This window comes from Hevea brasiliensis, chromosome 12 (genome assembly GCF_030052815.1).
Source record: "Hevea brasiliensis isolate MT/VB/25A 57/8 chromosome 12, ASM3005281v1, whole genome shotgun sequence".
NCBI classification, from domain to species: Eukaryota; Viridiplantae; Streptophyta; class Magnoliopsida; order Malpighiales; family Euphorbiaceae; genus Hevea; species Hevea brasiliensis.
Window position 1 is genome coordinate 25,832,985 of NC_079504.1, and position 22,896 is coordinate 25,855,880.

Below are 22,896 nucleotides of genomic sequence, written 5' to 3' on the forward strand. Positions count from 1 at the left end.
TCAAAACCTATAAAACTTTGGGTGGTCACGAAAAAATCTTGGAAGCTAGGGCACGATTTTAAGGTACAAAGAATCAAAGCCAATATACAGACATTCACATTCCAGTATAAGGAAGTTCAGTTCATTTTAAAAAAATAGTATACCTTCAAAATATAGAAATACAAACTTGATAATGTTCACTGGCTGAGATATACAGCTTGAGAATATCCATGATCTTTATCACTTTCCCGAGAAACAGTAGGAAAATATCAGCAAACAATCCCTAAGTGAATACAAGTTCACAGGTTTAAGGGTAACAAGATGAGATCCATCAACAATTCTTTCCATATCCTATCAAAGCATCTTGCATTGTGTCCTCAAAAATAAACCACCCATCTTCTAACTATATATATATATATATATCGGCCGTTTATGAAATTCTCATATCGATCCACCAGCTCCCGTGTATCCTAGCTACTCTGGACAAGGTAAGTATTGTTGGGTGGTCAAGAAATGGCTGCAAGCAATCTTCAATTAAGCAATGCTAAATTACTTTCTGTTTTAGATGCAAAAAGCAAATCGTACAGGATGGAATCCATACAGTGCAGAGGCAGGTGTCAAATTATGATGTCCACAAAGTATTCATAGTATGTAACTGACCAAAATCAGTAGATTTCAAGGACATCTTGTAAAGCTCCCTGAGCTTTCCAGTATCAGGCCTGTTAGATGCTGAGGTTGGCTGGACAGCAGCTGGAGATCTATTTGTATTTGCAGAGAGCATTGAAGCCAACATTTTCTTTAAGAGCATCTGTAAATGACCCCAAAATTGTGCATGTACCTCAGGATAATCAGTTCCAAACGAATCTGAAGTCGCTTCAGATACAAAGCGTCCTTCAAGCATGCGAGATAGAGCAGATTCTAGCATCTGGAACAATAGCTACTCATCAGTAGAATATTCGTTAGATAGAAGCAGTTGTGATTAAACCTGTCAATTGCTTCACCACTTTATGACTATTAGATACTCGTTGACACAGGGGGGGTTTGATAACATCACTAAGCACTTTTTTATTTTAAATTTGTTTTGATAATGCACATCTACATATCGTTTAAAAGTTTCAATCAAGTTAAAATTCTCTTAAAATAGCAAGTCAAAATTTTTAATTTCAAATAAAAAGTCACATATTTCAAACTAATTTATTAGATTTAGCACTTTATTTTCAGCATATACCAAACAACTTTATAATTTAAAATTTACATCATTTATGTCATTCAACACTTTAACTCTCAAATTTTCAGTTTTACAAAATGCTACCTGAGTGAAATGAGTGTAACTTCGAAATTTACACCAAATGCTTAATATAAAAACTCAGATATTTTAATTACTCCATCCAGCCTTTGTTATAATTCTAAGTTTGACCTAGCAGGTTCAAAAAGCAATACCTCAGATTATCAAAAGACACTAATGTTTGGCACCATTCTACCTTCTGTAATAATTATAAACATTTTATGCTAAAGAAAATCAACCAACATCTTTCTTAAAAAGTGCTGCTGTTAAATAAGAAGTAAGTTGAAGAACGTACTGCGTTTGGATGTAAGACACTAGAGAGGCTTAATGAAAGTGCTGATCTTTCTGTAAGAATAGTTATATACATGCTGGGATGTGTCTTTGGTCCATAAAATTCTATTGCTTTTTGCCAGTTCCTCTCAGCCAAGGAAGCATATTGCTTCACCCGCTGGATAATGCCATTTTCACCTTTAGGCAAGTTCTTATGATCTGACTCCAAAAATTTTAAACAGCAGTCTCTTTGGCAGCAAGCAAGCTGAAAGTAAGCATAGGCAGCCTCCTGCTTGCGTAATTCACCCAAAGATTCATACACAGACAACGCCTCCCTAATGGCATCATTGGCCGAAATCTCATGCTTTCTCAATTCTGTCCTAGCTCTTTTATCACCAGGACTAATATGAACTTCCAAGGCTCCATTCTCATAGACTTCTGCAGTAATATCTTCTCTAGCCAAAAGCATGCCAAGCCTCAGATATGTATGGGCATATTGTGTATATACTTCATTCATCAGGTTCTTTGACTCTAAGTTGTCCTCTTCTGCAATAGCAATCAGTTCTGATTTTGCTGCCCCATAATATTTAAGTGATTCAGAATATTCCAGTTTTGCAGTTTGCAAAGCTTGTTTACATGTTTTATGGAAGATTGAGTGGGCTTTCAAACTTTCAAACTTTGATACCATCTCTTCAGCCAATGCTCGTCTGCCATGGCCTAAATTACAATTGATTAATATGATGTTGGTGTGATCAGAAACTTCTCTAAATGCAGATATGGCACCAGCAAATGCAAGTTCCGCTTTTTTCAACTCTTTTCTTCCAAGCCTATTTCGACCCAGTTCATTGCAAACCCACCCTATCTTTTTAATTACAGATTGTAGTTCAACTGAGCCTGTAGAAATTCCAGCCAATGCTTTTCTGGCTTCTTCATAACAACTTAAAGCAGTAGAAAGATTGTGTTCTGCATCTCCAGCAACAAAATCACTAACATACTTAAATATCCCACCATTCTTCATTTTTGGCATTTCTTTTGAAGTGGTTTCACTTTGAAATGGTACCATGAACCCTTCTTCATGCACTTCCTCTCCACTGTTAGAATTAATGGTTACTGAGAAATTTACTCCAAACTTATCCGCTGCAACTCCAGATGGTGCTACTGAAGTATCGCCATTTCTATCAAGCTGGAGATATTCACTGTTAGAACTCCTATTCTCCACTCTCTGATGACAGTGGCTATCATCAGAGTCTCCACAGAGTGAGGAAGTGGTACTCTTTACATAAGATCTTTTACCATGCTTCCTGCCATAAACTACAGAGTGCTTATCTCCACTGCTACTGCTGGCACTGCTCCCACTGCTGGCCCTATCACTTTGGCAGCTGCAGTTTACTAAAGAACATGAACTGCAATTCTGCATATACTGACCCAGCCTCTTCTTTAGCCTTTGAACTTCCTTCACAACCTCAGATGACATTCTCAATTCTTTGGCAGAAGGATTCCTGTCTGCTTGTATTGAGAGCTCTTTACCCTTTATGAAATGAAACTCAACATAAACATCTCCAACCAATGTCCATGCCTTTGCCCAAAAGAGGTACGTGGAAGAAAAACGCTCAAAAGCAAGACAGTCATCATCAGAACTGGATTCCATTTCCTTTGCATCACCAATATATGATATTTTCTTCTCATTTTTGTCATTGCATTTTGTTAGGGATGAATATTTAATCATCGAGGAAATAAACCTTGTATCCTCCAAATATTGTGGCATCGATCCATAAACAGAACATGCTAATTCTACTACTTTCAAAGCTTGATGCAACTGGTTATCTTCCTTATAAGCTTGTCCCAATGCCAAATAAGATTCTCCAAGCAAAAGAACAAGCTTCCACAATTTGTAGTCTATTTTGGATGTTGGTAGCCATTCTCGAATGTCACAAACTTCTATACAATCAGCATCACCACAAGCACAAACAGAAAGGTTTATGGATGAAGGTGGCCTATCATGAGTACTACTGACCTGATCAATTAATTCTGCTTCAGTACCTTGTAGCTGGCGCATCCATCTGAGAGACTTAATAGCTTGAGAAACATGATGTACTGCAGCTAACTTAGAGGAGATTGGATCAGCAATAGTTTGAACCACACATGCAGATGGTGGGGACATTTTACAAATTGCAAACTTTTCATGATCAATGGAAGTGGTCTGCGGTCCTTCTGAATCGTTTGATTCCGCGTCACTTGATGCTATCAAATTTCTGCAGGTAGATACATTTGACTCCAATGTCATCTTTACTGAAGTTTCTGATTTTACATGATTAAAGCTTTTTCCAGCTTCATTAAGTATGTCTTCTAAAACTGGTGAGGAGAAATTTTCAGAAACAACAGCCTCAGGGAAACTACAAGAAGAATCCAGGGATTCTACTGGAACAGTCACTTCATATTCTACTGGAACTGATTCAGATGTTAAATTCAATTCCAGCTCTTCATCATGATTCAAAAGGAGTCTTGCAAATTGTTCGTGAGCAAATGCACGGACGACCTGTTATACAGTAGTAGTTACAAATATTACAAACTGCAACAAAGTATGATTTAAGGGAGCAGGAAAACAAAATTAAAATAAAATAAAATAAAATAAAATAAAAAACTACTCATTCTACATACAAGATGATCTGGCTCATCCAGGAAATCCAAACATTTTCTGAAGAAACTTGCACACTTAGCCCTATTATTGGGTGCCTACATCAGAAAAATTAAGAACTAGTATTAGCAACATAGCAACGTATTAGAGTATCACGAAACAGGGTAGGAATTATTATGCCATACCATGGAAAGGGAAAGCCTATGAGCAATTCGATAAAGAAGTGTTCCCAATGAAAACAAGGAATTACTTCGCCCTCTATTTAATAAAGAAGGTAGAGAGCTTGAGCTATCATCGCAATTGTTGGAGGTGTGGTTCTTGGGAATAACAGAAAGATCAAAAAGTTGAATAACTTCTTCACCAGCACTTTTATAAAGCTGTGAAAAGATGAATTAAGATACTAAAAACAATGCTCACTAACAATTTTTTTGGCGAAAAAATATAGAAATTAATTACATAAAAAAAATATATTTTTGTACCCAATAAGCACCAGGATCTTGCTTGCAGTTTTCTTGAAGGAACCTCATAACAGAAAGACCATTTTGCTGGACAACATGAGGATGAAAAGCGGGAGCACCATCTTCAGATACACCTTTCAGGAGAAATATATCATCTGTTTTAAGAAGTTCATAACCCTGAACAACACCATTTTGATGATAACAGATGGCCAACTCAGGCACACTTGCCATTACATTGTCAAGCCAGGCTTCAAGCCAAGTTAATGGTGTGACCTGTCCAAACAGGGGGAAGAAACAATGAAAAAAATTGCTAAGCATGAAGATGGTAATCAGAACATGGAAGCTTGTCATTACCTGTCTTGTGACATCCCACAAATGCAAGCTCACAGCAACATATTTTTCATTACTGAACAGAAGCAAGTCACTGCCCAAGAGCATTCGGAAATTGTGAAACTGCCAAAACAGAACCCTTAAAAATCCATCATTACTGACTCTTTTATGCTTTTCAGATTCTTGCACTGAGTATCTGGGCTTTTCACCAATATGTGAAGCCTTTTTCACAGGATGATGGCCTTTATTTCTTTTATTCTTTTTACTTTCCCAAAATAAGCCACCTTGTTTAACCTGTGGAAACTCTGAATAATGGTTGTATCCCTCATTCTCAGTTGTACCATCATTCTGCCCCACAAAATGTGATGTATCAGCCCCAGGAAGTACAGATGAGTTTGATTGGCCCCCTGATGAAGAATGATGAGATGGTGGGCAATCACAAGCCTCCATTCTCACTGAATGCATGGCAAAATTCAGAAATAAAGATTGATCAGCACATTTGGATTGATTTTTGTGTCTTCTGACCAACTTTTCTCCCTCTTCAACATCAGGCCTGTGCATAATAAAATATTCAAGATGTTGAAACATTTAAAAGATATAACTAATAATGCTGCAGGTATAGAGACACAAACCCAGTATTAAGAACCAGAGTCTGTCCAATACGACGAACTGCAATTGATATTCGAGCCTTAGAATATGGCATTTTGAAGATCTGCTTCAGAATGTCTGTGGGAGCAATCACATCTATCTCATCTCCATACTCCACCAAACCAGACACAGCAAGGGCTTCACATTTCCTTGTAAGATTTGATGAAACAGCATCTCCTTCCCAAGGTAATTCTGCAAAGATGACCATTTAAATTATACTTTTAAACATCACAGATTCAAGAAAAAGGAAGCAAACATAATATAAATATTCGGTCCTTTGATTAGCATAAAAAACTTGAAAAATAAAATGATAAGACTAACAATTTCATAGACATCTTGTCAGAATATGATACATTTAGTGTTAGTTTAGAAAAAAGCAGAAAGCAACTTCAATGCAAAAATAAGAATGTGTCAGCAAATACTCCAGATAGAATAGACATTATCAGTGATCAAAGAGCAACAACTTGGGTGACTCCTTATCTGATTCTTCCAATTATATGAAAGCCCTTGCCCATAATGGGATGACAAAAAAATCCATTAAACTTTCTGAATTCCTAAATTAACTTAGCTTGGATATCTGACTTAATTTAATGATAAACAAAGTCCTAAATTTGTCTCTTTCCTTTGAAACACACACACACACACACACATACACACACACACTTGAAACTACACTAATTACCAACATAGGATATGTGAATCATATAGCCTTTCAAATGCAGTGCATAAAACCATTACGAGTAACCTGATGCAATCTGACAAATCCAATTAAGGGCCAGCCCTGAAACCAAAAATCTCTACTAGGCTAAACCAATGCAGCACTAACCCTCTATGCTCCAGACTTTTTAATAATCTGCTTTTCATATATTCAAGTATCTTGTATGACAAATAAATTTCTTATGAAAGTAATATGATAGCAAATTAGCAATAGAAAATTTTTCATAAGCTTACTTTACAAATAAATAGATTTAATTACAAAAGTTTAACATACAGTTTTAAGCTTTTAACTGTATTTACAAGTAAGTTTCCACATTTGGAAAATTCCAATTCAAGGAAAAAAAAAATCAATTCTCAACTCATACCCTAAATAGGAAAGATGGAAAATCTTCTTCCAGCAGCAAGAAAGTTCTTTATGGATTACGTGGTTATTAGCCTCAACTCCTAAGCGAATGTAGGAATGAACCCTATAGTTTAGTTTTATTTATCTTCTTTTTCTCCTTGGACCTCCCTTTTATTCCCCGCAAGGCCCCCGATAAGGGGGGTAAACACCTGGGGGAAGTTGAACAAAAAGAGTAGCTTCCCGGATAGAGTCTAAAGAAGAAGATTATATTTAGTCCATTAAAACTTGAATTTACTTGCACATTAAACTTGCAAAAAAAAAAAAACAGTCTTACAAACAAAATCACATATGCAACGTTCTTAAACTCAACTCACAGAATTGCATCACTGTTCTGTAAATATATTTCTCAAAGACAGGCGTCTACAATCACTCATTACCTGAGCAAGGCAAAACATTTTCACATATTTATCAAACCAAAGAGAATTATTCACAAGAACCTACAATCCCAATAGAAACTTAGACTGTTCAATCAACTCAAAACCAATGCACCTCTAGTAATACATATAATGTAATAATTTACACAATCCCCAAACTGACAGAACTTCACAATGGGCAGACCCAGAAATTCTTATTTTTTGAGGGGCCAATATTATATACAAAATTGATTTGAAAAATTGTTAATGTTAACTAATAGAGTATAGTTAAGCTAGGAAAAAAATATTTTCTTTGAAGGTGGCATTGTGATGCAAACTAAAACAGAATTGAACTAGAAAGGGAAGAAAACACAGAAGAATTACAGGAAGAGAAGAGATTTGCAGAGAAGAATTCAAGAATTCATTCATAACAGCTCCCTTTACAAGTCTCTAAGAGTTCTTTTATATATCAGTTTAGAATAACTGCCATAAAGCTTAACAACCAACACCAATCAACATTAGACACATATCAATTACTCCCCCTTAAGTATCCTTGACCTCAAGGAAAAGTGAAAACAAATTCTAATGCCTAAGAAATCTCTGCTAATGGAAGCTGAATTTTGAAGAGAAAAAAAGTAAAATTTCTGGCACAACTCCTTCATCTTGCATTTGATCTTGTTCAAATGCCCAATGGAATGATTTAATACTGATTTCATCTTGCATCTCATCTTCCCCAAAAAAACCCTCAGCATATAATGTGGATAAACATTCTCCAAAATCCAATTGGATGCCTTAGGAAAATACTACACACCAGAATCTTGAAGCATGAACACGTCAAAATATTGTTCATAACGATCCATGGCACCCATTTCAATACCAACAAATGAATCTAAAACATTCTTCAACAAATGAAAACTGCTATCAACTACATAATTGTGAGATGAGAAACTGTTTCCCAATTCTCGCCCCTCATAGGCACCTCTAATTAATCCAGCTATATCATGGATATCCAAGAAAGTTGAAACCTCAATTTTTGGCTTATCACATTGGTAAAGCCCCTCGCATCTCTTATTAAGGGTATTAACCCAAACTTTATTAGGCTCAGTGGTACAAAGGCGAAGATTCTCAGCAGAAATTGATGGCTTTTCCACATAATGAATTTCTTGCATTGGGCAAACCAAAAGTATGAGCATAGTTGCATGATCTTCCATCTTTAAAAAATTTCGATCATCGGAAAGTGATAGTTGAATTCTCAGAATCTTTGTCTTCTTCATCACATTTAGAACATTCAAGAGGCTGCAAGATTGGTGGGCATTCTTGTTGAACATTGCCATTGACAACTGTTGATGGCCAGTCTTGTTGAACGGTATCATCAATGGCAGAAACATTTTCTTGGATTTCTTGCAATTCTTCGTTATTGAATGCTAATTTATTGAATATATAATTAAAAATAAATAATTCTAATATTTCACATTACCTATATTATAATAAAACAATGCAAATTAATTTTTGAGGACGGCAAATTTCTTTCTCCTATCAACTAAGGTCAAATAAAACAAGATACCTCCAGTGGTCTTAGACTGTACAGCACCAATGGGAAGAACCTTCTCTGGCAAGTTGGAAACCACCGGAAGCGTATTCAAATCGGTCTCCGTCGGCAGCATCCGATACCTCGGTGCACTCACGCTACGCAACCAAAAAAAACAAAAAATTACACACATACACACATTATACACATGTACAAGAGAGAGAGAGAGAGAGAGAGAGAGAGGGGAGAATGTACGTTTGGCGAGAAGGGACGAGAGCAGAATTGAAGGCGTGAAAGGATTTATCAGTTGGTACAGGAATAGAACCGCAGAGAAAACCGACGGGTTTGGGTCGAACGATTTCGAGTGTCCCAACGCACTGAAGTTCTCTGGAGCCATCAACGGAGGTCGATGGTGATGATGGAGGCGATGGTTTCTCCATAGAATTTTGTATAAAATTTTTATCTCTCGTCTGCTTCAGTTAGGTTTCAGCGTGGCTGTTGATGGTGCTCCGCTACTGCTTCTTCTTCATTTCTCTCTCTTCTGGAACTCACAAGAAGCTACCGGTTGTTGGTCTCAAGCCAAGAAGACGGAATTGAATTCAAGCCCAAGCCCAAGCCCAAGCCCACGTTCCCTCTTCTTTCTTTCCTTAATAAAACATTTATTTCCTTTATTAATCCAAAATTTAATGATTAATTGTAGTATTAGATAATTTTTAAAAAATATATATTTTTGAAGAAGTAAAGATCACATAATTTATTAATTATTTTTGATAATAAATTTTTAGTAAAAAAGCATAAAATTCGAATCAAATGGTATAATATGAGGGAATTTTGTAATTTAGTCTTTAAGTTTTACTTATATTATACTTTAATTTCTGATTTTTGAGAAATTCATAATTTGATCTTTAGATTTGAGAAATCGATTATTTAACTTTTATAATTTTAATATATAAAATAATTTAGTCTCTGTTATTTTATTATTTATAATAATTTCATTCATATTATTTTATATATTAAAATTATAGGGACTAAAGTATGATATAGTGTAAAATTTAAATTTTAAATAATTAATTTCTTAGAATTTAAAGACTAAAATATAATATAGTGCATAATTCAAAAACTAAATAATTAATTTTTTAAAATTTTATTACTAAAGTATAATATAAGATAAAATTCAGGGACCAAATTATAAATTTTCCTATAATATGAATCCTACATCGAAACAATATATATTGGTATTTTACATTTATATATGAAATTCAATATTATCCAATTGAAATTTAATATTAAGTTTAATAATTGTAACTTGATGAGTTTAAAAGTTCTTTTTTTTTTAATTTATGTACTTAATATATAACACTAAAAAAATTTGAACAATATTGTTCAATAGATTTATTCAGAAATAAATATAATTTAAATAAGCATTTTTTTTGAATTTTTAATAGGAAGCATTATTAAATAAATTGGAAATTTATAAAAACATGTCAACGTGATTTTATTGCTTTCAAAATAATTATTTTAATTAAAACTATTTAACTCTAATAATTTTTTAAAATTTTTTAGGATGAGAAATGGATAAATATTTAAACAAAAGAAATAATTGAATAATAAAATTCAATTGAATTGAATGCTTTTATTTATATGCTTTCTAAACATGCTAGTTAAATTCTTGTAAAATCATCCATGGTAACATTTTTTAACTCAAAAAATAAAATTATATTAATTTTAAATTTCCATAGCGTGTTTAAAAGTTAAAAAAAAAATAAAATTAATTCATCTGTTTTTTATTTAAATAATTTTTATATTTAAAAATCTGTAATAAAAATATTTTATTAATTAAAAATAAAATGTAAAAAAGAGTACAAATCAACATATAATATTTTTGCATAAATAAAACTAACTAAAAAATTTTAAAAATCCAATAGAGTTGATAGAGCATGTAAATTGGTCAATAAGTAAGCTGTATGTTCCACTCTTTGACACCATACTCTTTTTTTACGAGCTCATCAAATAACTCTTAAATTATTGAAGTGTTTAGTTTAGCTACTTATTTTTAACTTTTAATTTAAAATATATATTTTTTAACTAATAAATCAAATTAAAATTAAGTAATTAATTTTTTATAAAATTATTTTAAAATAATTTTTAAATAATTTAAGTAATTAGTTAAAAATTGCTTAGAAGTAATTTAGTTTATTGAAATTACCAAAATAAATATGTAATTGAGTGATGTGATTGTTCAAATAGAATAATGTTGATATTTTTTAAAATTATTATAATAATATAATATTTTACTTGATCAAAAAGTAAGTTTAAAATAAGTAGTTTTAAAATAAGTAAATAATCTAAAGTAAGATATTTTTATTTATGACTTTTAACTTTTATTTTAATTTTTTTTAATTTATAAACTAAATCAAATATTATCCTAATAACTTTCTACTTATAAATAGATTTAACTGATTTATAAGTTAAATTAAATACGATGAAAGATTTGCATCTCGTAAAATAAATACGATGAAAGATTTATTTCTCAATAATGATATATTTAAGATCTTACACCATAAAAATTTAAGATCTCCCGCTCAAAAGCTATCAATGATGATAGATTCAGGGAGTTATCCACAAAGAGATGCATATAAAAAAAATTACCATCAAGAGGAGATTAAACCCCACAAAAATTAATGGAAATTTGCTAGAGTGTATCTTAACTCATGCAAATCCACAATGGGAACACGCAATAATCTCTCATAAATCCATATGCTGTGAATACAAAAAATACAATTTCCAAGTGCAATGAAAACTCCCTAAAGTTTAACAAATTAATTATCTCACTGGAATTTGAAAATTAAATTTCAATTAGATAGTTTGGCAATAATCTATCGTAAGCAAGGGCAACAATGAACAAGTGGTTTGAATTGAAAATTTAGCAAGTAATAATTAATTATAACAAGGTACAATTACGAAGGACTTTGCTTTCTGGCTAGATTTTATACATTTAATAGCCTCAAACTTGTCTCAAATATCCTTTTCTTTTTCTTTCTTTTTTTCATATACAGTTAGTGTGAATCCAATTCTCTGCAACTACAAACAAAGCGGCTCATTCATCAGCATCTACACCAAGCATGAAGAAACTCCTTTCTTGCTTCATTTCAAGAATTACAGTTAGAAGAGGCCTATGATGATATATCTGCAGAAGAACAAGTACCCTTTTGGTTAAATAACACAAATATTCAAGCTTTGATCCTCCTTAATGCGAGGTAAGCCAATAATCTATACCCCACAAACATCAATATTAGAACACCGACACAAATTCCAGGGCTAATCTGCCCTCCAACATCTTCTTCCAGGAACTTGCAGCTTGCTTTGTCACTAATTCCATGGTGGGAGCAACCCAACAACGATGAAAGTTGTCTCCCTTCACCATACTGAACGCTAATAAGCAGCCTATAGCTGTAATATGTAGTTGAAATGTACTTGATCCAAGCCATACAAGATGGTACCTTATGCACATAAAATCCTCCTGTTAGAACAAATGCTAGCATCGTTACTGTTACTATAGTTGAAGCTTGCTTAGCATCCATTATAACTGCACCTAATGCCAGGCCAAGCCCCTGAGAGACGAGCACATAGCCGAGCAGAACCAGCAGAGTCAAGAGGAACGCGACCAATTCGGGTTTTAATCCAGCCATCCAATAGGCCACAGTCAGAAAAATTGTGGGGAGAATGAGCTCCATTGGTAAGTCTCCAACTATTCGCGACATGAAATAAGAAGAAAGAGTGTACATACCCGAGGCCCTTTCCTTCATGAAGATAACTCTTTCTTGTGGAAAGGCAAACACTGCGTTAAAAGAAGGGAAGACTCCCCAGAAGATTGACATGAAGAAGAGGAGACCTAATCGATCTTGAATGTCTCGAAAATCTGAGTGCCACCACATTAGACCAGCTAATAATGCAGCTGTGATTACTTGGAACACTCTAAGAGTATTGAAGGACTCGTGTTTTCTTTCTTTGAGGCTTCTTTGAAGAAGAATGCTGAATTGGTTAAACCAAGAGGCAAAGCCAATTCTGCTGCAGCATCTACTTCCTTTGGAAGAATGGCTTCCAATTAGATTTGTTTCTTCTGTTGAAGTGATGGTGGTCTCCATACAGGTAGCTTTTACTTTTGGGGCTAGCATACTGTTGTAAGAGGCAATTAGGGATTGCTTTATGTTTGGCTTATCCCTTTCGCTTACACCATCAAGTTGGCAAACACCTGCACAAGTTAATCAAGGAAAAGAGGCCATTATAAATCTGTTTTGAGGAATCATTTCACTGAAGATTGATCCTATACTAAAAGAACTCAAATAAAATCAAGCATTTGCAGATAAGAGTCTTAACTTCAATGCACAATAACATATATGAAATTTCTCCTGGTAATCAAAACTATACAACACAATTTACCAGTTAAGCAAACCTTGAATATTAAAAAATGTATATATTTGGTCAACTTCTTGGCCGTTAACTCTATGAAATTCAAATCATACGGCTTAAGCCATGGTCAAGATTTGTATTTGTAACCTTTATATATATATATATACAAAGAACATGTAAAAGCTGGAAATCCTGCAATGGCAAGTTCGTAATCATAACAGCAAAAGGACAGGCACAAGCATGGTACTCTGAAACTTTTAATGAATTAAATTTCTTCAGGAACTAGGCCAGAGCAAAGGTTGAAGAAACCACAGAAACTAGGGTAAACTCAAAGTTTATATATATTTATCTGACGAAATATTACAGAACAACATTCATCTGTAAAATTATAACCAGGCCTTCTTCCTGGAACCACATACGTACACGTGTGTGCAAATTTGATGCCTTTTTTTGGAGATTACAGTGCAATGTGTTGATAAATTTATTTAAATGATATTTGATTCCCTGAGAATTTGTGCACATTCCCAGTAAATATTTGCTTAAACAACACTATTTGAGCATAGATTATTCAGCAGGAAAGCAAGAAAGACTTGAAAAATACTATCTTGGCTGGACCACAAGATAATTCAAGTCGATTATTAGGGACCTACAAGCATTCAAGTCTATTATTAGGGACACAAAAGCAAGAAACAAGAAATTTTTAGCTGATTGTACACATGGAAGGTGGAGACGCAAAGCAACCCCCTTTTTTTAATTAAAAGAGGTTTCCATTATTAAATTAATGAGCAAGGATATAAGAATAGGACACAGCATTCTTGGAATCTTTGTAGAACAGTGAATTAAGGGATACGAGTTTAGACAATCTGTGGTTGAGTGGACTTGCTTTATTAGGAAGGGAAGTCATATTAGAATAGGATCATCATTCAGAAAATATCTTAAAGAATATATCAACACTAAACTAATGTTTAGCCAATGAAATTCTGAGAAACGACACTTGTAACCTCATTGGGCCACAAGGCAATGACGAAAAATATATGTATATTTCTTACTATTATTATCAAGAATTCAAACGGAACAAATGTTTAGTAGGAAACGCACCAGAGATTAAGAAATATTAGTGATCAGATTAATGGAGAAAGATTTAGTAATATAATGCAAATAAAGCACAAGTAATTAGTAGCACAACAAAGCTAACAAAAGCTGACCAATCTTGGTGGTAAGGTGGGAGTCCACTAATGTTGGTGCTGCCACTGAGGCTTAGGCCACCACTTTTTTTTTTCACAATTTTTAAACATTTTGAAAAAAAAATCAATTAAAATCCACAAAGTTCACTTATTCTACTTTTATGATAAGAATTCATATGAAAAATGCAAAGAATCCCAATACGTGTTGCTCTCCAAGATGTCCTGAGTTAAGATATGGAAAAAGCTGTCTAAAGGAGGAGGGGGAAAAGAATAGAAAATAGGCAAAGAAAACACTTTCAAGACTGCAGCCACATTAATCTTGAAAATATAGAATAAATATGGGAAGGAGAAAAATATGAATCGGCCAATGGAATATGGACAAGCGGCCAAAAAAAGAAAGAGATACGTACTAGAGACTAGTGTTTATGCTGCTCACATGAAAAGATTGAATAGGAAAATCACTATTAGCACCACCATAAGGATCAGAGTAGTTGGCCACTATCTACCATATGGTCACCAATGACCATAAAGTCACATTGACATGCAAAGAAAGTCCTCTCAATATTTGATACAATTATAGAAGACAAATGAATATATAGCAAATTTGACCATGACGAAAAGAAATTGTACCAAGTGGGGAATAGTCTAAGGGACATATAAAAGAAGTGTTATCAAAGTTACTCAATCCAATCAACTTGGTTAACATAATTAATGGAAGAAAAACCAAGCTAGAATCAAGAAGTTAATCATCAAACAATTTTCTTCAATTTGATAGATTCGACTAAGTGGAATTGACCAAATATAGTTATATGTAATAGCACACAGATTTTGATGCACATTACTTGAGCACTAAAAAATTTATGAACAGATACAGACTGTGACAAATAAAATAACATGACATGATGAAATAAACATTTGGATAACTATGGAAGAATTTTCCTCTTAAAAAAAATAAAGATAAAATAAAAGCAGTTATTTAAATGGATATTATTATTGACACTTAGATAGCTTTTAACAATACATGTTAGCTTTATGTGAATTTTAAAAAGGAAATTAATGGTAAGAGTACTTTTTCAAGAATTTGTCAAGAAACCATATTAATTTATCTAGATTCTTCACTCCAACTTTTTCTAACATAAGATAAACATAAACAAAACCCATCTCTCTCCTTTTTCATCTATGGATTAAGAAAAGAAGGTAGATTTCCTTCCTTTACCCGTGTATCTATCCATCAATAGGCATAAACAAATAATTAAAGAAACAAAAAGACCTCATGGAGACAAAGGCTAATGACACGGCAGTAGTCTAGGGACAATGATGCTTAGACCTTCAAGTATTTATATTAATTAAAGTTTAATATATGGTTTCTAACGTGATCAATGTCGTCATGAAATTAATACTTTCTCCACCTTACCATCATGGTGTCCAAGAATCCAATGGTTATCTACCTTCCCATGTTGTTGCACATACCTAGCCTTAAAAAAGAAGAGGTTGAATAAGAATAAAAACATCTAGTCAAAGGGCACTTAACCTACATTAGTATGTGAATTTATTTATGTGTAGACATTGGGTTTTTAGTGACATACTTTTAGTGAAATACCCCAACAATAAACTATCCTTAGAACAAATAATGGTAACAAGACTACATATAGGAAAAATATATGTTGAACTATAAAATTAAAACCTATAGATTTAGTTATTGAAAGATAATTGATAAGCCTACTTATAGTTATTTGACCATAACAATTAAGTCCACCTATTTAGCAGATGTTATGACACCCAACAACGACAGATTGAAAAAAAAAAAACTGAATTTATAATTTTTTTTAGTTAGAAGATTTTTATACTTTAAATCAATTATCCTTTAAAAATTGTTAATAACAAAAATACCCTTTTTGAAATAAGTTTTACATGACGAAATTAATTATAATTTATTAAAATGTTGTAAGGCCTGAAATCACTATGATATGCATAGTAATAGAAAAAAAATTATTACAAAAATGTGCAAAATATTAATTGTAATTTTCTTAATTAATTATTTCTATTGCTTTTGATTTATATAACTTATTAAAAGAAAAAAAATAATATAAAATATATAATAATAAATTTAAAAATAAATTATATTTATTTAATGTATCAACAATAACTATTAACAATCTTTTCAAAACCATTAACATTTATCGACTGTTAAATAGCCTAAACAAACCATTAATTATGCTTAGAAGGGACAATGACAATTAATGATACCTACTCATAGAAGCAATAATAAGCCAAACCTCTAATCTTTTCAAAATTTATCTTTTTTTAACTAACTTTTCAAAATTTATTTCAAAGCTTCTACTTCGTGTGAAACACGACCAATGTAGAGTCAGGACGACATCAACACTGAATGATGTATTTATGATAATGTAAGGAACTTTTCAGAAACTTTCCATAACCATGACTAGTAACCATACCAACCCTACCAGCAGAAATATACAAGTCAACTAATAATGTAACATTAATTCATCTCCAATTCATTGTAGATAAGGACTCAACATCACAACATAATAACTTCAAGTGTACATTTCTTCTCTCCATCCCATATAGTCCATAAAATCTTTATCATTATAGAGTAATGGATGAGAAGGGTCTACACCCTCCATACTATATCATCTCTTCTGCTCATGGATGGCAAGAGTTTTATCTTTTCTTGGGTCACATCACTCCATGAAGAAAATACTTGAAATGCGCTTGCACATGTAAAATCCCTTTCTATTTTAACACCCAAAGATCTAAAACTCAACCTTGAAAGGCCAATTAACAATTTAATTAAGTGCATAGGATCTGTGTATGATTAATTAGCTCTTAAAATTAGAATGTAAAAACCAAAGTAATAGCCAAATCACACCCATGAAAAAAAAAGGCAATAACACTAATAACGCTGACATTTCTTAATATGAACTAAAAATAGAAGCCAGCCACTTGTCCCTATTAGGGGTAGTCTACCTAGCTGCAAAAAATTAGAGATTCTATTAACATCTCTAGTGTTCAAATCATCATCTCGTTTCTTAATCAAGCCTAAAACCAAAAAGTAAACTTCTTTTCTCTAATTTCCAGTCTTCGTGCACGACTTAAGTTTCTAATTGATTAATTCTTTAATAAACTATAAGGAAATAAATTAATAATGTAAGGAAAAAAAAATCAGAGCAAAAGGAGTCTAGTTGTGGAGGAAGAAAAAGCAGTAAAAGAGACCAAGTCCAAGCAAAGATGACACGTGCTACGAGCAACTAAAACATTATATTTCCTCCACTGAAACAGAACAGAACCCATGATCATCCCAAAATAAACAGGATACTATTAATTTTTATCCACTAAAGTTCCATCAGAATTACCTATGCGGTCATTTTCCATCTCACCCAAACAATAAAATAATCACCACATCATCACAACCACTCAACCCCCATTACTTGCCGGATCGAGCTAAAGTGCTAGACTAGCTAGTAGTGGCTAGCAGTGATTCCAAGCCGAACTGCTGAAGTGTTAACTAAGAACGTCAAGAACCCAATCTACAAGACTTGCAGCATACCACTTGTACAGCTAGAGCTAATGCTGTGTGGCAGAGAATATTTAATGCATCCCCAGTGGCACACGTTACTCGGTGATACTTTTAAGCTTTTGGATATGGCCCAAGATCATACAGTTTAAAGATGGCAAGTAGCTATATATTGATATTTAATTCTTGACAGAAAGAAAAGTATGGAGAAGTAGTACATGTACATATACTGCGTACATGCACATATACTGCGAACATGCCCACATTGATGTTCGTCTTTATAATACAAGAAATTAATTAAAATCCTCTCTTCTTGGACCACCTCAGCCTCTCTTCTCTATCATCAACTTGTACAATTCTCTGTTTTTTTACCTCTCAAAATACGAAATTCTTAGTTTTTCTTAGAGTTGAAGATTGAGAAGGGAATAAAGAGATTTTTTTTTTTACACCCAAAGAAAACTATAAATTTAATATAAAATTAACCAATGTCTAGAAAGAGAAGGTGGAAGCCTCACATGTGTCTATCCTCCTACTATATGCAATGCAATAGGTTAAATCCAACAAAAATTAAATCTTAGCCGTAGGAGTCAACTATAGCAGAGACAAAAAAACAGCGATTAAAGCGTACGTACCATTAGCGAGATCAAGGAGAAAATCAGCAGGATTCATGGGAAAAGACGGCGAGAACCCAACCGACTCAAAATAAGCCATGGACTCACTTCCTTTGCCAAAATACAAACACCTTCCCTCGCTCAACACCAACACTGAGTTAAACATATGGTAAACTCGGCTAGAAGGTTGATGCATGGAAGTAACGATTGTTTTTCCCTTCTGCGCCAGAGAATTCAATGTCAAGACCAGACGGTGAGCGGCGGTGGAATCCAAACCCGACGTGGGTTCATCAAGAATGAGCAAACTAGGGTTTATGAGCATCTCATGAGCTATACTCACTCTTTTTCTTTCGCCACCAGAGACCCCACGTATAAAACTGTTCCCAATGATTGTGTTCTCGCATTTCGTTAAACCCAACTCGGATATCACAGACTCAGCCACCAAGGTCTTCTCTTTCTTGGACAGAGATTTTGGCAAGCGAAGTAAAGAGCAAAAAATTAGGGTTTCGCGGACGCTGAGGTGAGGGTAGAGGACATCGTCCTGAGTAACAAAACCGGTGCGTTTCAATGTTTGTTTGCACGGCTTTTTGTTGTTGGCGAGTATAGTTCCAGTGAAGCCAGGTCCTTGGAGTCTACCTGCAAGCGCATTGAGGAGCGTTGACTTGCCGCTCCCAGAAGGACCAAGAATGGCCAGGATTTCTCCAGGTGAAACCATGCCAGTGATCCCATTCAAGATCGTACGCTCTTGAATCATAGCCATTGACGTCTGATTAGACTGATCATGGGTGGGTCCATGACCTAAAATCCTTCTGATATTACTTCTGCTGCCCTTTTGCCTCTTCTCGATTTTCAACCTATAACACACGTCGACGAACTGCATGGCAAAAAAAAAAAAAAAAAAAAAGGTCAAAACATAGTCAAGCTCAGTCAAGACCGAGTCCAGAGGGTTTGACTCGGGCAGTCCAACGCAAGGGAAACACAGAAACAAAAAGAGTTACCCTGAGAGTAATAGGATAACAAGAAGACAACATTAAAGATGGGAGATCACGAGTATCTCGAGGAAAACCAGTGAATTGATCTGAGCCCTCCAATGAGTCGCCATGGGTAGTGGATTCGACAGCATCAAACATAGGCATTATTTCCCTGACTTGCTAGAGAGGACTGAGAGAGAGAGAGAGAGAGATTGGAAATGAAGTATTGTATGGTAAGTGTTTGCTTTTATGCCTGAGGGAAGAGGAATTAGAAAGAGGGGGTGGGAATGAAGGTAGAGAGCAGAGCGGGGTAGACACAAAGGGGGTATTTATTCAGTTAAAAAGGTGGCGAATGGTTGCCACGTCAATGGAAAACTCCTACAAAAGAAGAGAAACGTGGCGAATTTAGGAGCTAGTTGGTGGCTTTTCAAAGTAAAGTGCTCTCAATCCAGCGCCCTCCATTCAACAATATATACATATAGAAATTGAATTGGTTCTCTCGCTGGCGTTGATGTTGGAGCTGGAGCTCTCTGAGACTGAGCTGAAAAGAGAGAAAGTGGTAGTAATTGTAGATATGGGGGAAAGTGTGAAAGTCATTATTACAATAGATGACGTTTCATTAAGTCCTTCAATAATAATAATAATAATAATAATAATTTTATAATTATATTACTTCTATTCCCTTTTATTTATAATTAAAAAAATTAAATCTAATAAATGATGATAAAATAGATAGAGCATCTAATATAAATTTAACTTTATAAAAAATGGTTAGAGTATCTAATATAATTTAAATAAATATTTAATTTTATAATTATTAAACTTCTTTTAATATAAAATTAAAATTATAATAACTTTTATATATATGTAATTATGTATAGCTGGATTGGCTAAAAATCATGTTACATATTTTCCTTTAATATATGTTGAAGATGAATTGTAGTGTACGATGCCATTGCCATCTACATATATTTTGTATTTTATGAATCAATTACATCATTAGCTCAGCAATTGAGCATTTCAATATATGTATGGTCCAGTATCAATTTGACTTATGCACCACTCCCATAAAATTACTTTTATTTCAACTTTTCTCTCTCTCTCTCTCTCTCTCTCTATATATATATATATATAATTATGCTTTTTCTCATATATGTACATTTGAAAGCACTCACTACGTATATGCTAGAGTCAAGATTTAAAACTTCTATGAGTGAGTGGATTAGAGGTGGATAATAAATATAGATATGTCACCACATTAATTGGGGTGAAATTTGAGTATCAAATCTTTTAGACTGAATGAATTTGGCCATTCATTTGGGTCTAAATACTAATTTTAATAATATAATTATAGATATAAAAATAATTAACTATTAGTTTTAATATTATAATTTATAATTTTACGTTATTAATTGTCTGCAATCCTAAAGGGTCTCACACCTCTTCCATCACGACTCAGGTCCCTTAGAAGTACCATTTATATTCAACTTTACCCAATCCCCATCTGGGGGATCTAAGACACTAACATAACAGGCTTCGACCCTTGCATATGGCCATTAGACAATCAATTAAATTGAATGGCTGACCATGATCGATGATTATAATGTAATACAATAATTATATTAATTAACGTTATCCTTATATGATGAAGTGTAATAGCCTTAATTATTAATAAAAAATTTTAATTTTTTAAATTAAACTAGTAAATACAATTCAAAGATTATCAACCATATCTCATTTTAAAGATTATAAATCTAATTTTAAAATAACATGCTATTCATATTTTTATTTCAAACAAAATTTGAAAGTTATTTTTTAGATGTTAATACCTAATTAAGCATTTTCTAAACTAAATTTCAAGAAATTTTACATTTATGTTATTTAAGTGTTTACATTTATGATTTTTTTTAACATTTTTATTTATTATATTGATTTATTTTCTTAATAAATTTACGACTTTTCACTAAAAATAATTTTCATTTTTATTTTTCGATATTCACATAATTTTTTTGTTAAAAAAATAGAAATTTAAATGTTTGTGTGAAAGTTTGTTCAACCGGTAGAATAGTTTATCCACAAATTATATGAAATAAAAGTAGCTAAATGGTTGCATTATCCACAAATTTAATTTATTTAATTTAACTTATTAAAATTATTTTTAATATATATTTTTTAAAATTTGATTATTAAAATTTATAACATATTTATGTAATGCTCTCATTTAATCTTTTTTTTAACATTTACATATTCAATTTAATTTTTTAATAAAATTATATTTTTATCACTTTTATAAAACAATAACCATAAATTATTAATCAATGATCATTTAATGTAATTTATTATTTGAATTTTTGAATTTTAAATTTAACATAATTAATTTAAATAATAAATTAAAATATTAATATAATAACATTAATTTAAATTTTAATTTTTTTTATTAATTTTATTTTTATTTTTTAAAATTTAATTATTAAAATTTATAACATATAATTATAATACTTTCCTTTAACACTTTATTTTTAATATTTACATATCTAATTTAATTCTTTTAATAAAATTACATCTTTATCACTTTTATAAAATAATAGTCATAAATAATTTATTATTTTATTTTTAAAATTATATATTTAATATAATTGATTAAAAAAATTTAAATATTAATATAATAATATTAATTAGTAAGCCAAACTCTTTATACAAAGTATCATAGAACAACTTTTAAAAAAAATCTTAGAGGGTGGCTGGCTTAATTTATAAAAATCAGCTTATAAATATTTAAAATTTTAAGCAGTTACGTGTTTTATTAAGGTATTTATAAATGATTAATAAGTAGTTAATATGTTTAGTAAAAAATAATTTATAAGCATATTTATTATTAAAATGACTAAAAATGATATTAAATGAGATTTATTATCAAAATTTAAAAATTAAATAAGAATAATATAGTAAAATACTTAATCAAGCTAGTTTATAGGTACTAAAATAAAATATTGGATTTCCTTAACTTTTTTTATATTATGAGCTCAACTTATAAATTTAAAATTTTTTATAAATAAATATGTTAGCCTATTTTTAGAGCTTATAAGCTATTTTAATTGACTTATAAATTAAGATAAATATCTTCTTAGCATTATTTATATATATATAGTCTTGACATGTGCATATGTAATTTATGTGCATGTGCTTTTTTTTAAATTATTTTTATTTTTTTTAATTCGATTATTAAAATTTATAACATATAATTATAATACTTTCATTTAACACTTTATTTTTAATATATACATATTTAATTTATTTTTTAATAAAATTACATTTTTATCATTTTTAAAAATAATAACCATAAATTATAAATCAATAGTCATTTAATATAATTTATTATTTTATTTTTTAAAATTATAAATTTAATATAATTAGTTAAAAAAATTAAAATATTAATATAATAACATTAATTAGCAAATCAAACTTTTTCTAAAAAAACATATCGTGACAATTTATAGAAAAAATTTAATGTGATATATATATATATATATATATATATATATATATATATATATATATATATATATATATATTACCCTT

General features: G+C 31.9%; 2 protein-coding genes across 2 annotated transcripts; both read right to left on the reverse strand.

Annotated features, from left to right (window-relative positions):
- Window positions 1-107: 107 nt before the first annotated feature.
- Window positions 108-9,216, reverse strand: LOC110646389 (uncharacterized). The gene is made up of 9 exons (XM_021799809.2): window positions 8,862-9,216; window positions 8,643-8,764; window positions 5,590-5,797; window positions 4,982-5,510; window positions 4,649-4,900; window positions 4,355-4,546; window positions 4,193-4,267; window positions 1,560-4,070; window positions 108-904 (listed from the first exon to the last, which is right to left on the reverse strand). The coding sequence occupies exons 1-9, from the start codon at window positions 9,044-9,046 to the stop codon at window positions 602-604; spliced, it is 4,377 nt and encodes a 1,458-aa protein (XP_021655501.2). The 5' UTR covers window positions 9,047-9,216; the 3' UTR covers window positions 108-601.
- A 2,284-nt stretch (window positions 9,217-11,500) lies between these two features.
- Window positions 11,501-19,824, reverse strand: LOC110646387 (ABC transporter G family member 25). The gene is made up of 3 exons (XM_021799806.2): window positions 19,345-19,824; window positions 18,368-19,220; window positions 11,501-12,858 (listed from the first exon to the last, which is right to left on the reverse strand). Exons 1-3 carry the CDS (start codon window positions 19,480-19,482, stop codon window positions 11,837-11,839), a joined length of 2,013 nt encoding a protein of 670 aa, XP_021655498.1. The 5' UTR covers window positions 19,483-19,824; the 3' UTR covers window positions 11,501-11,836.
- Between the last annotated feature and the right edge of the window lie 3,072 nt (window positions 19,825-22,896).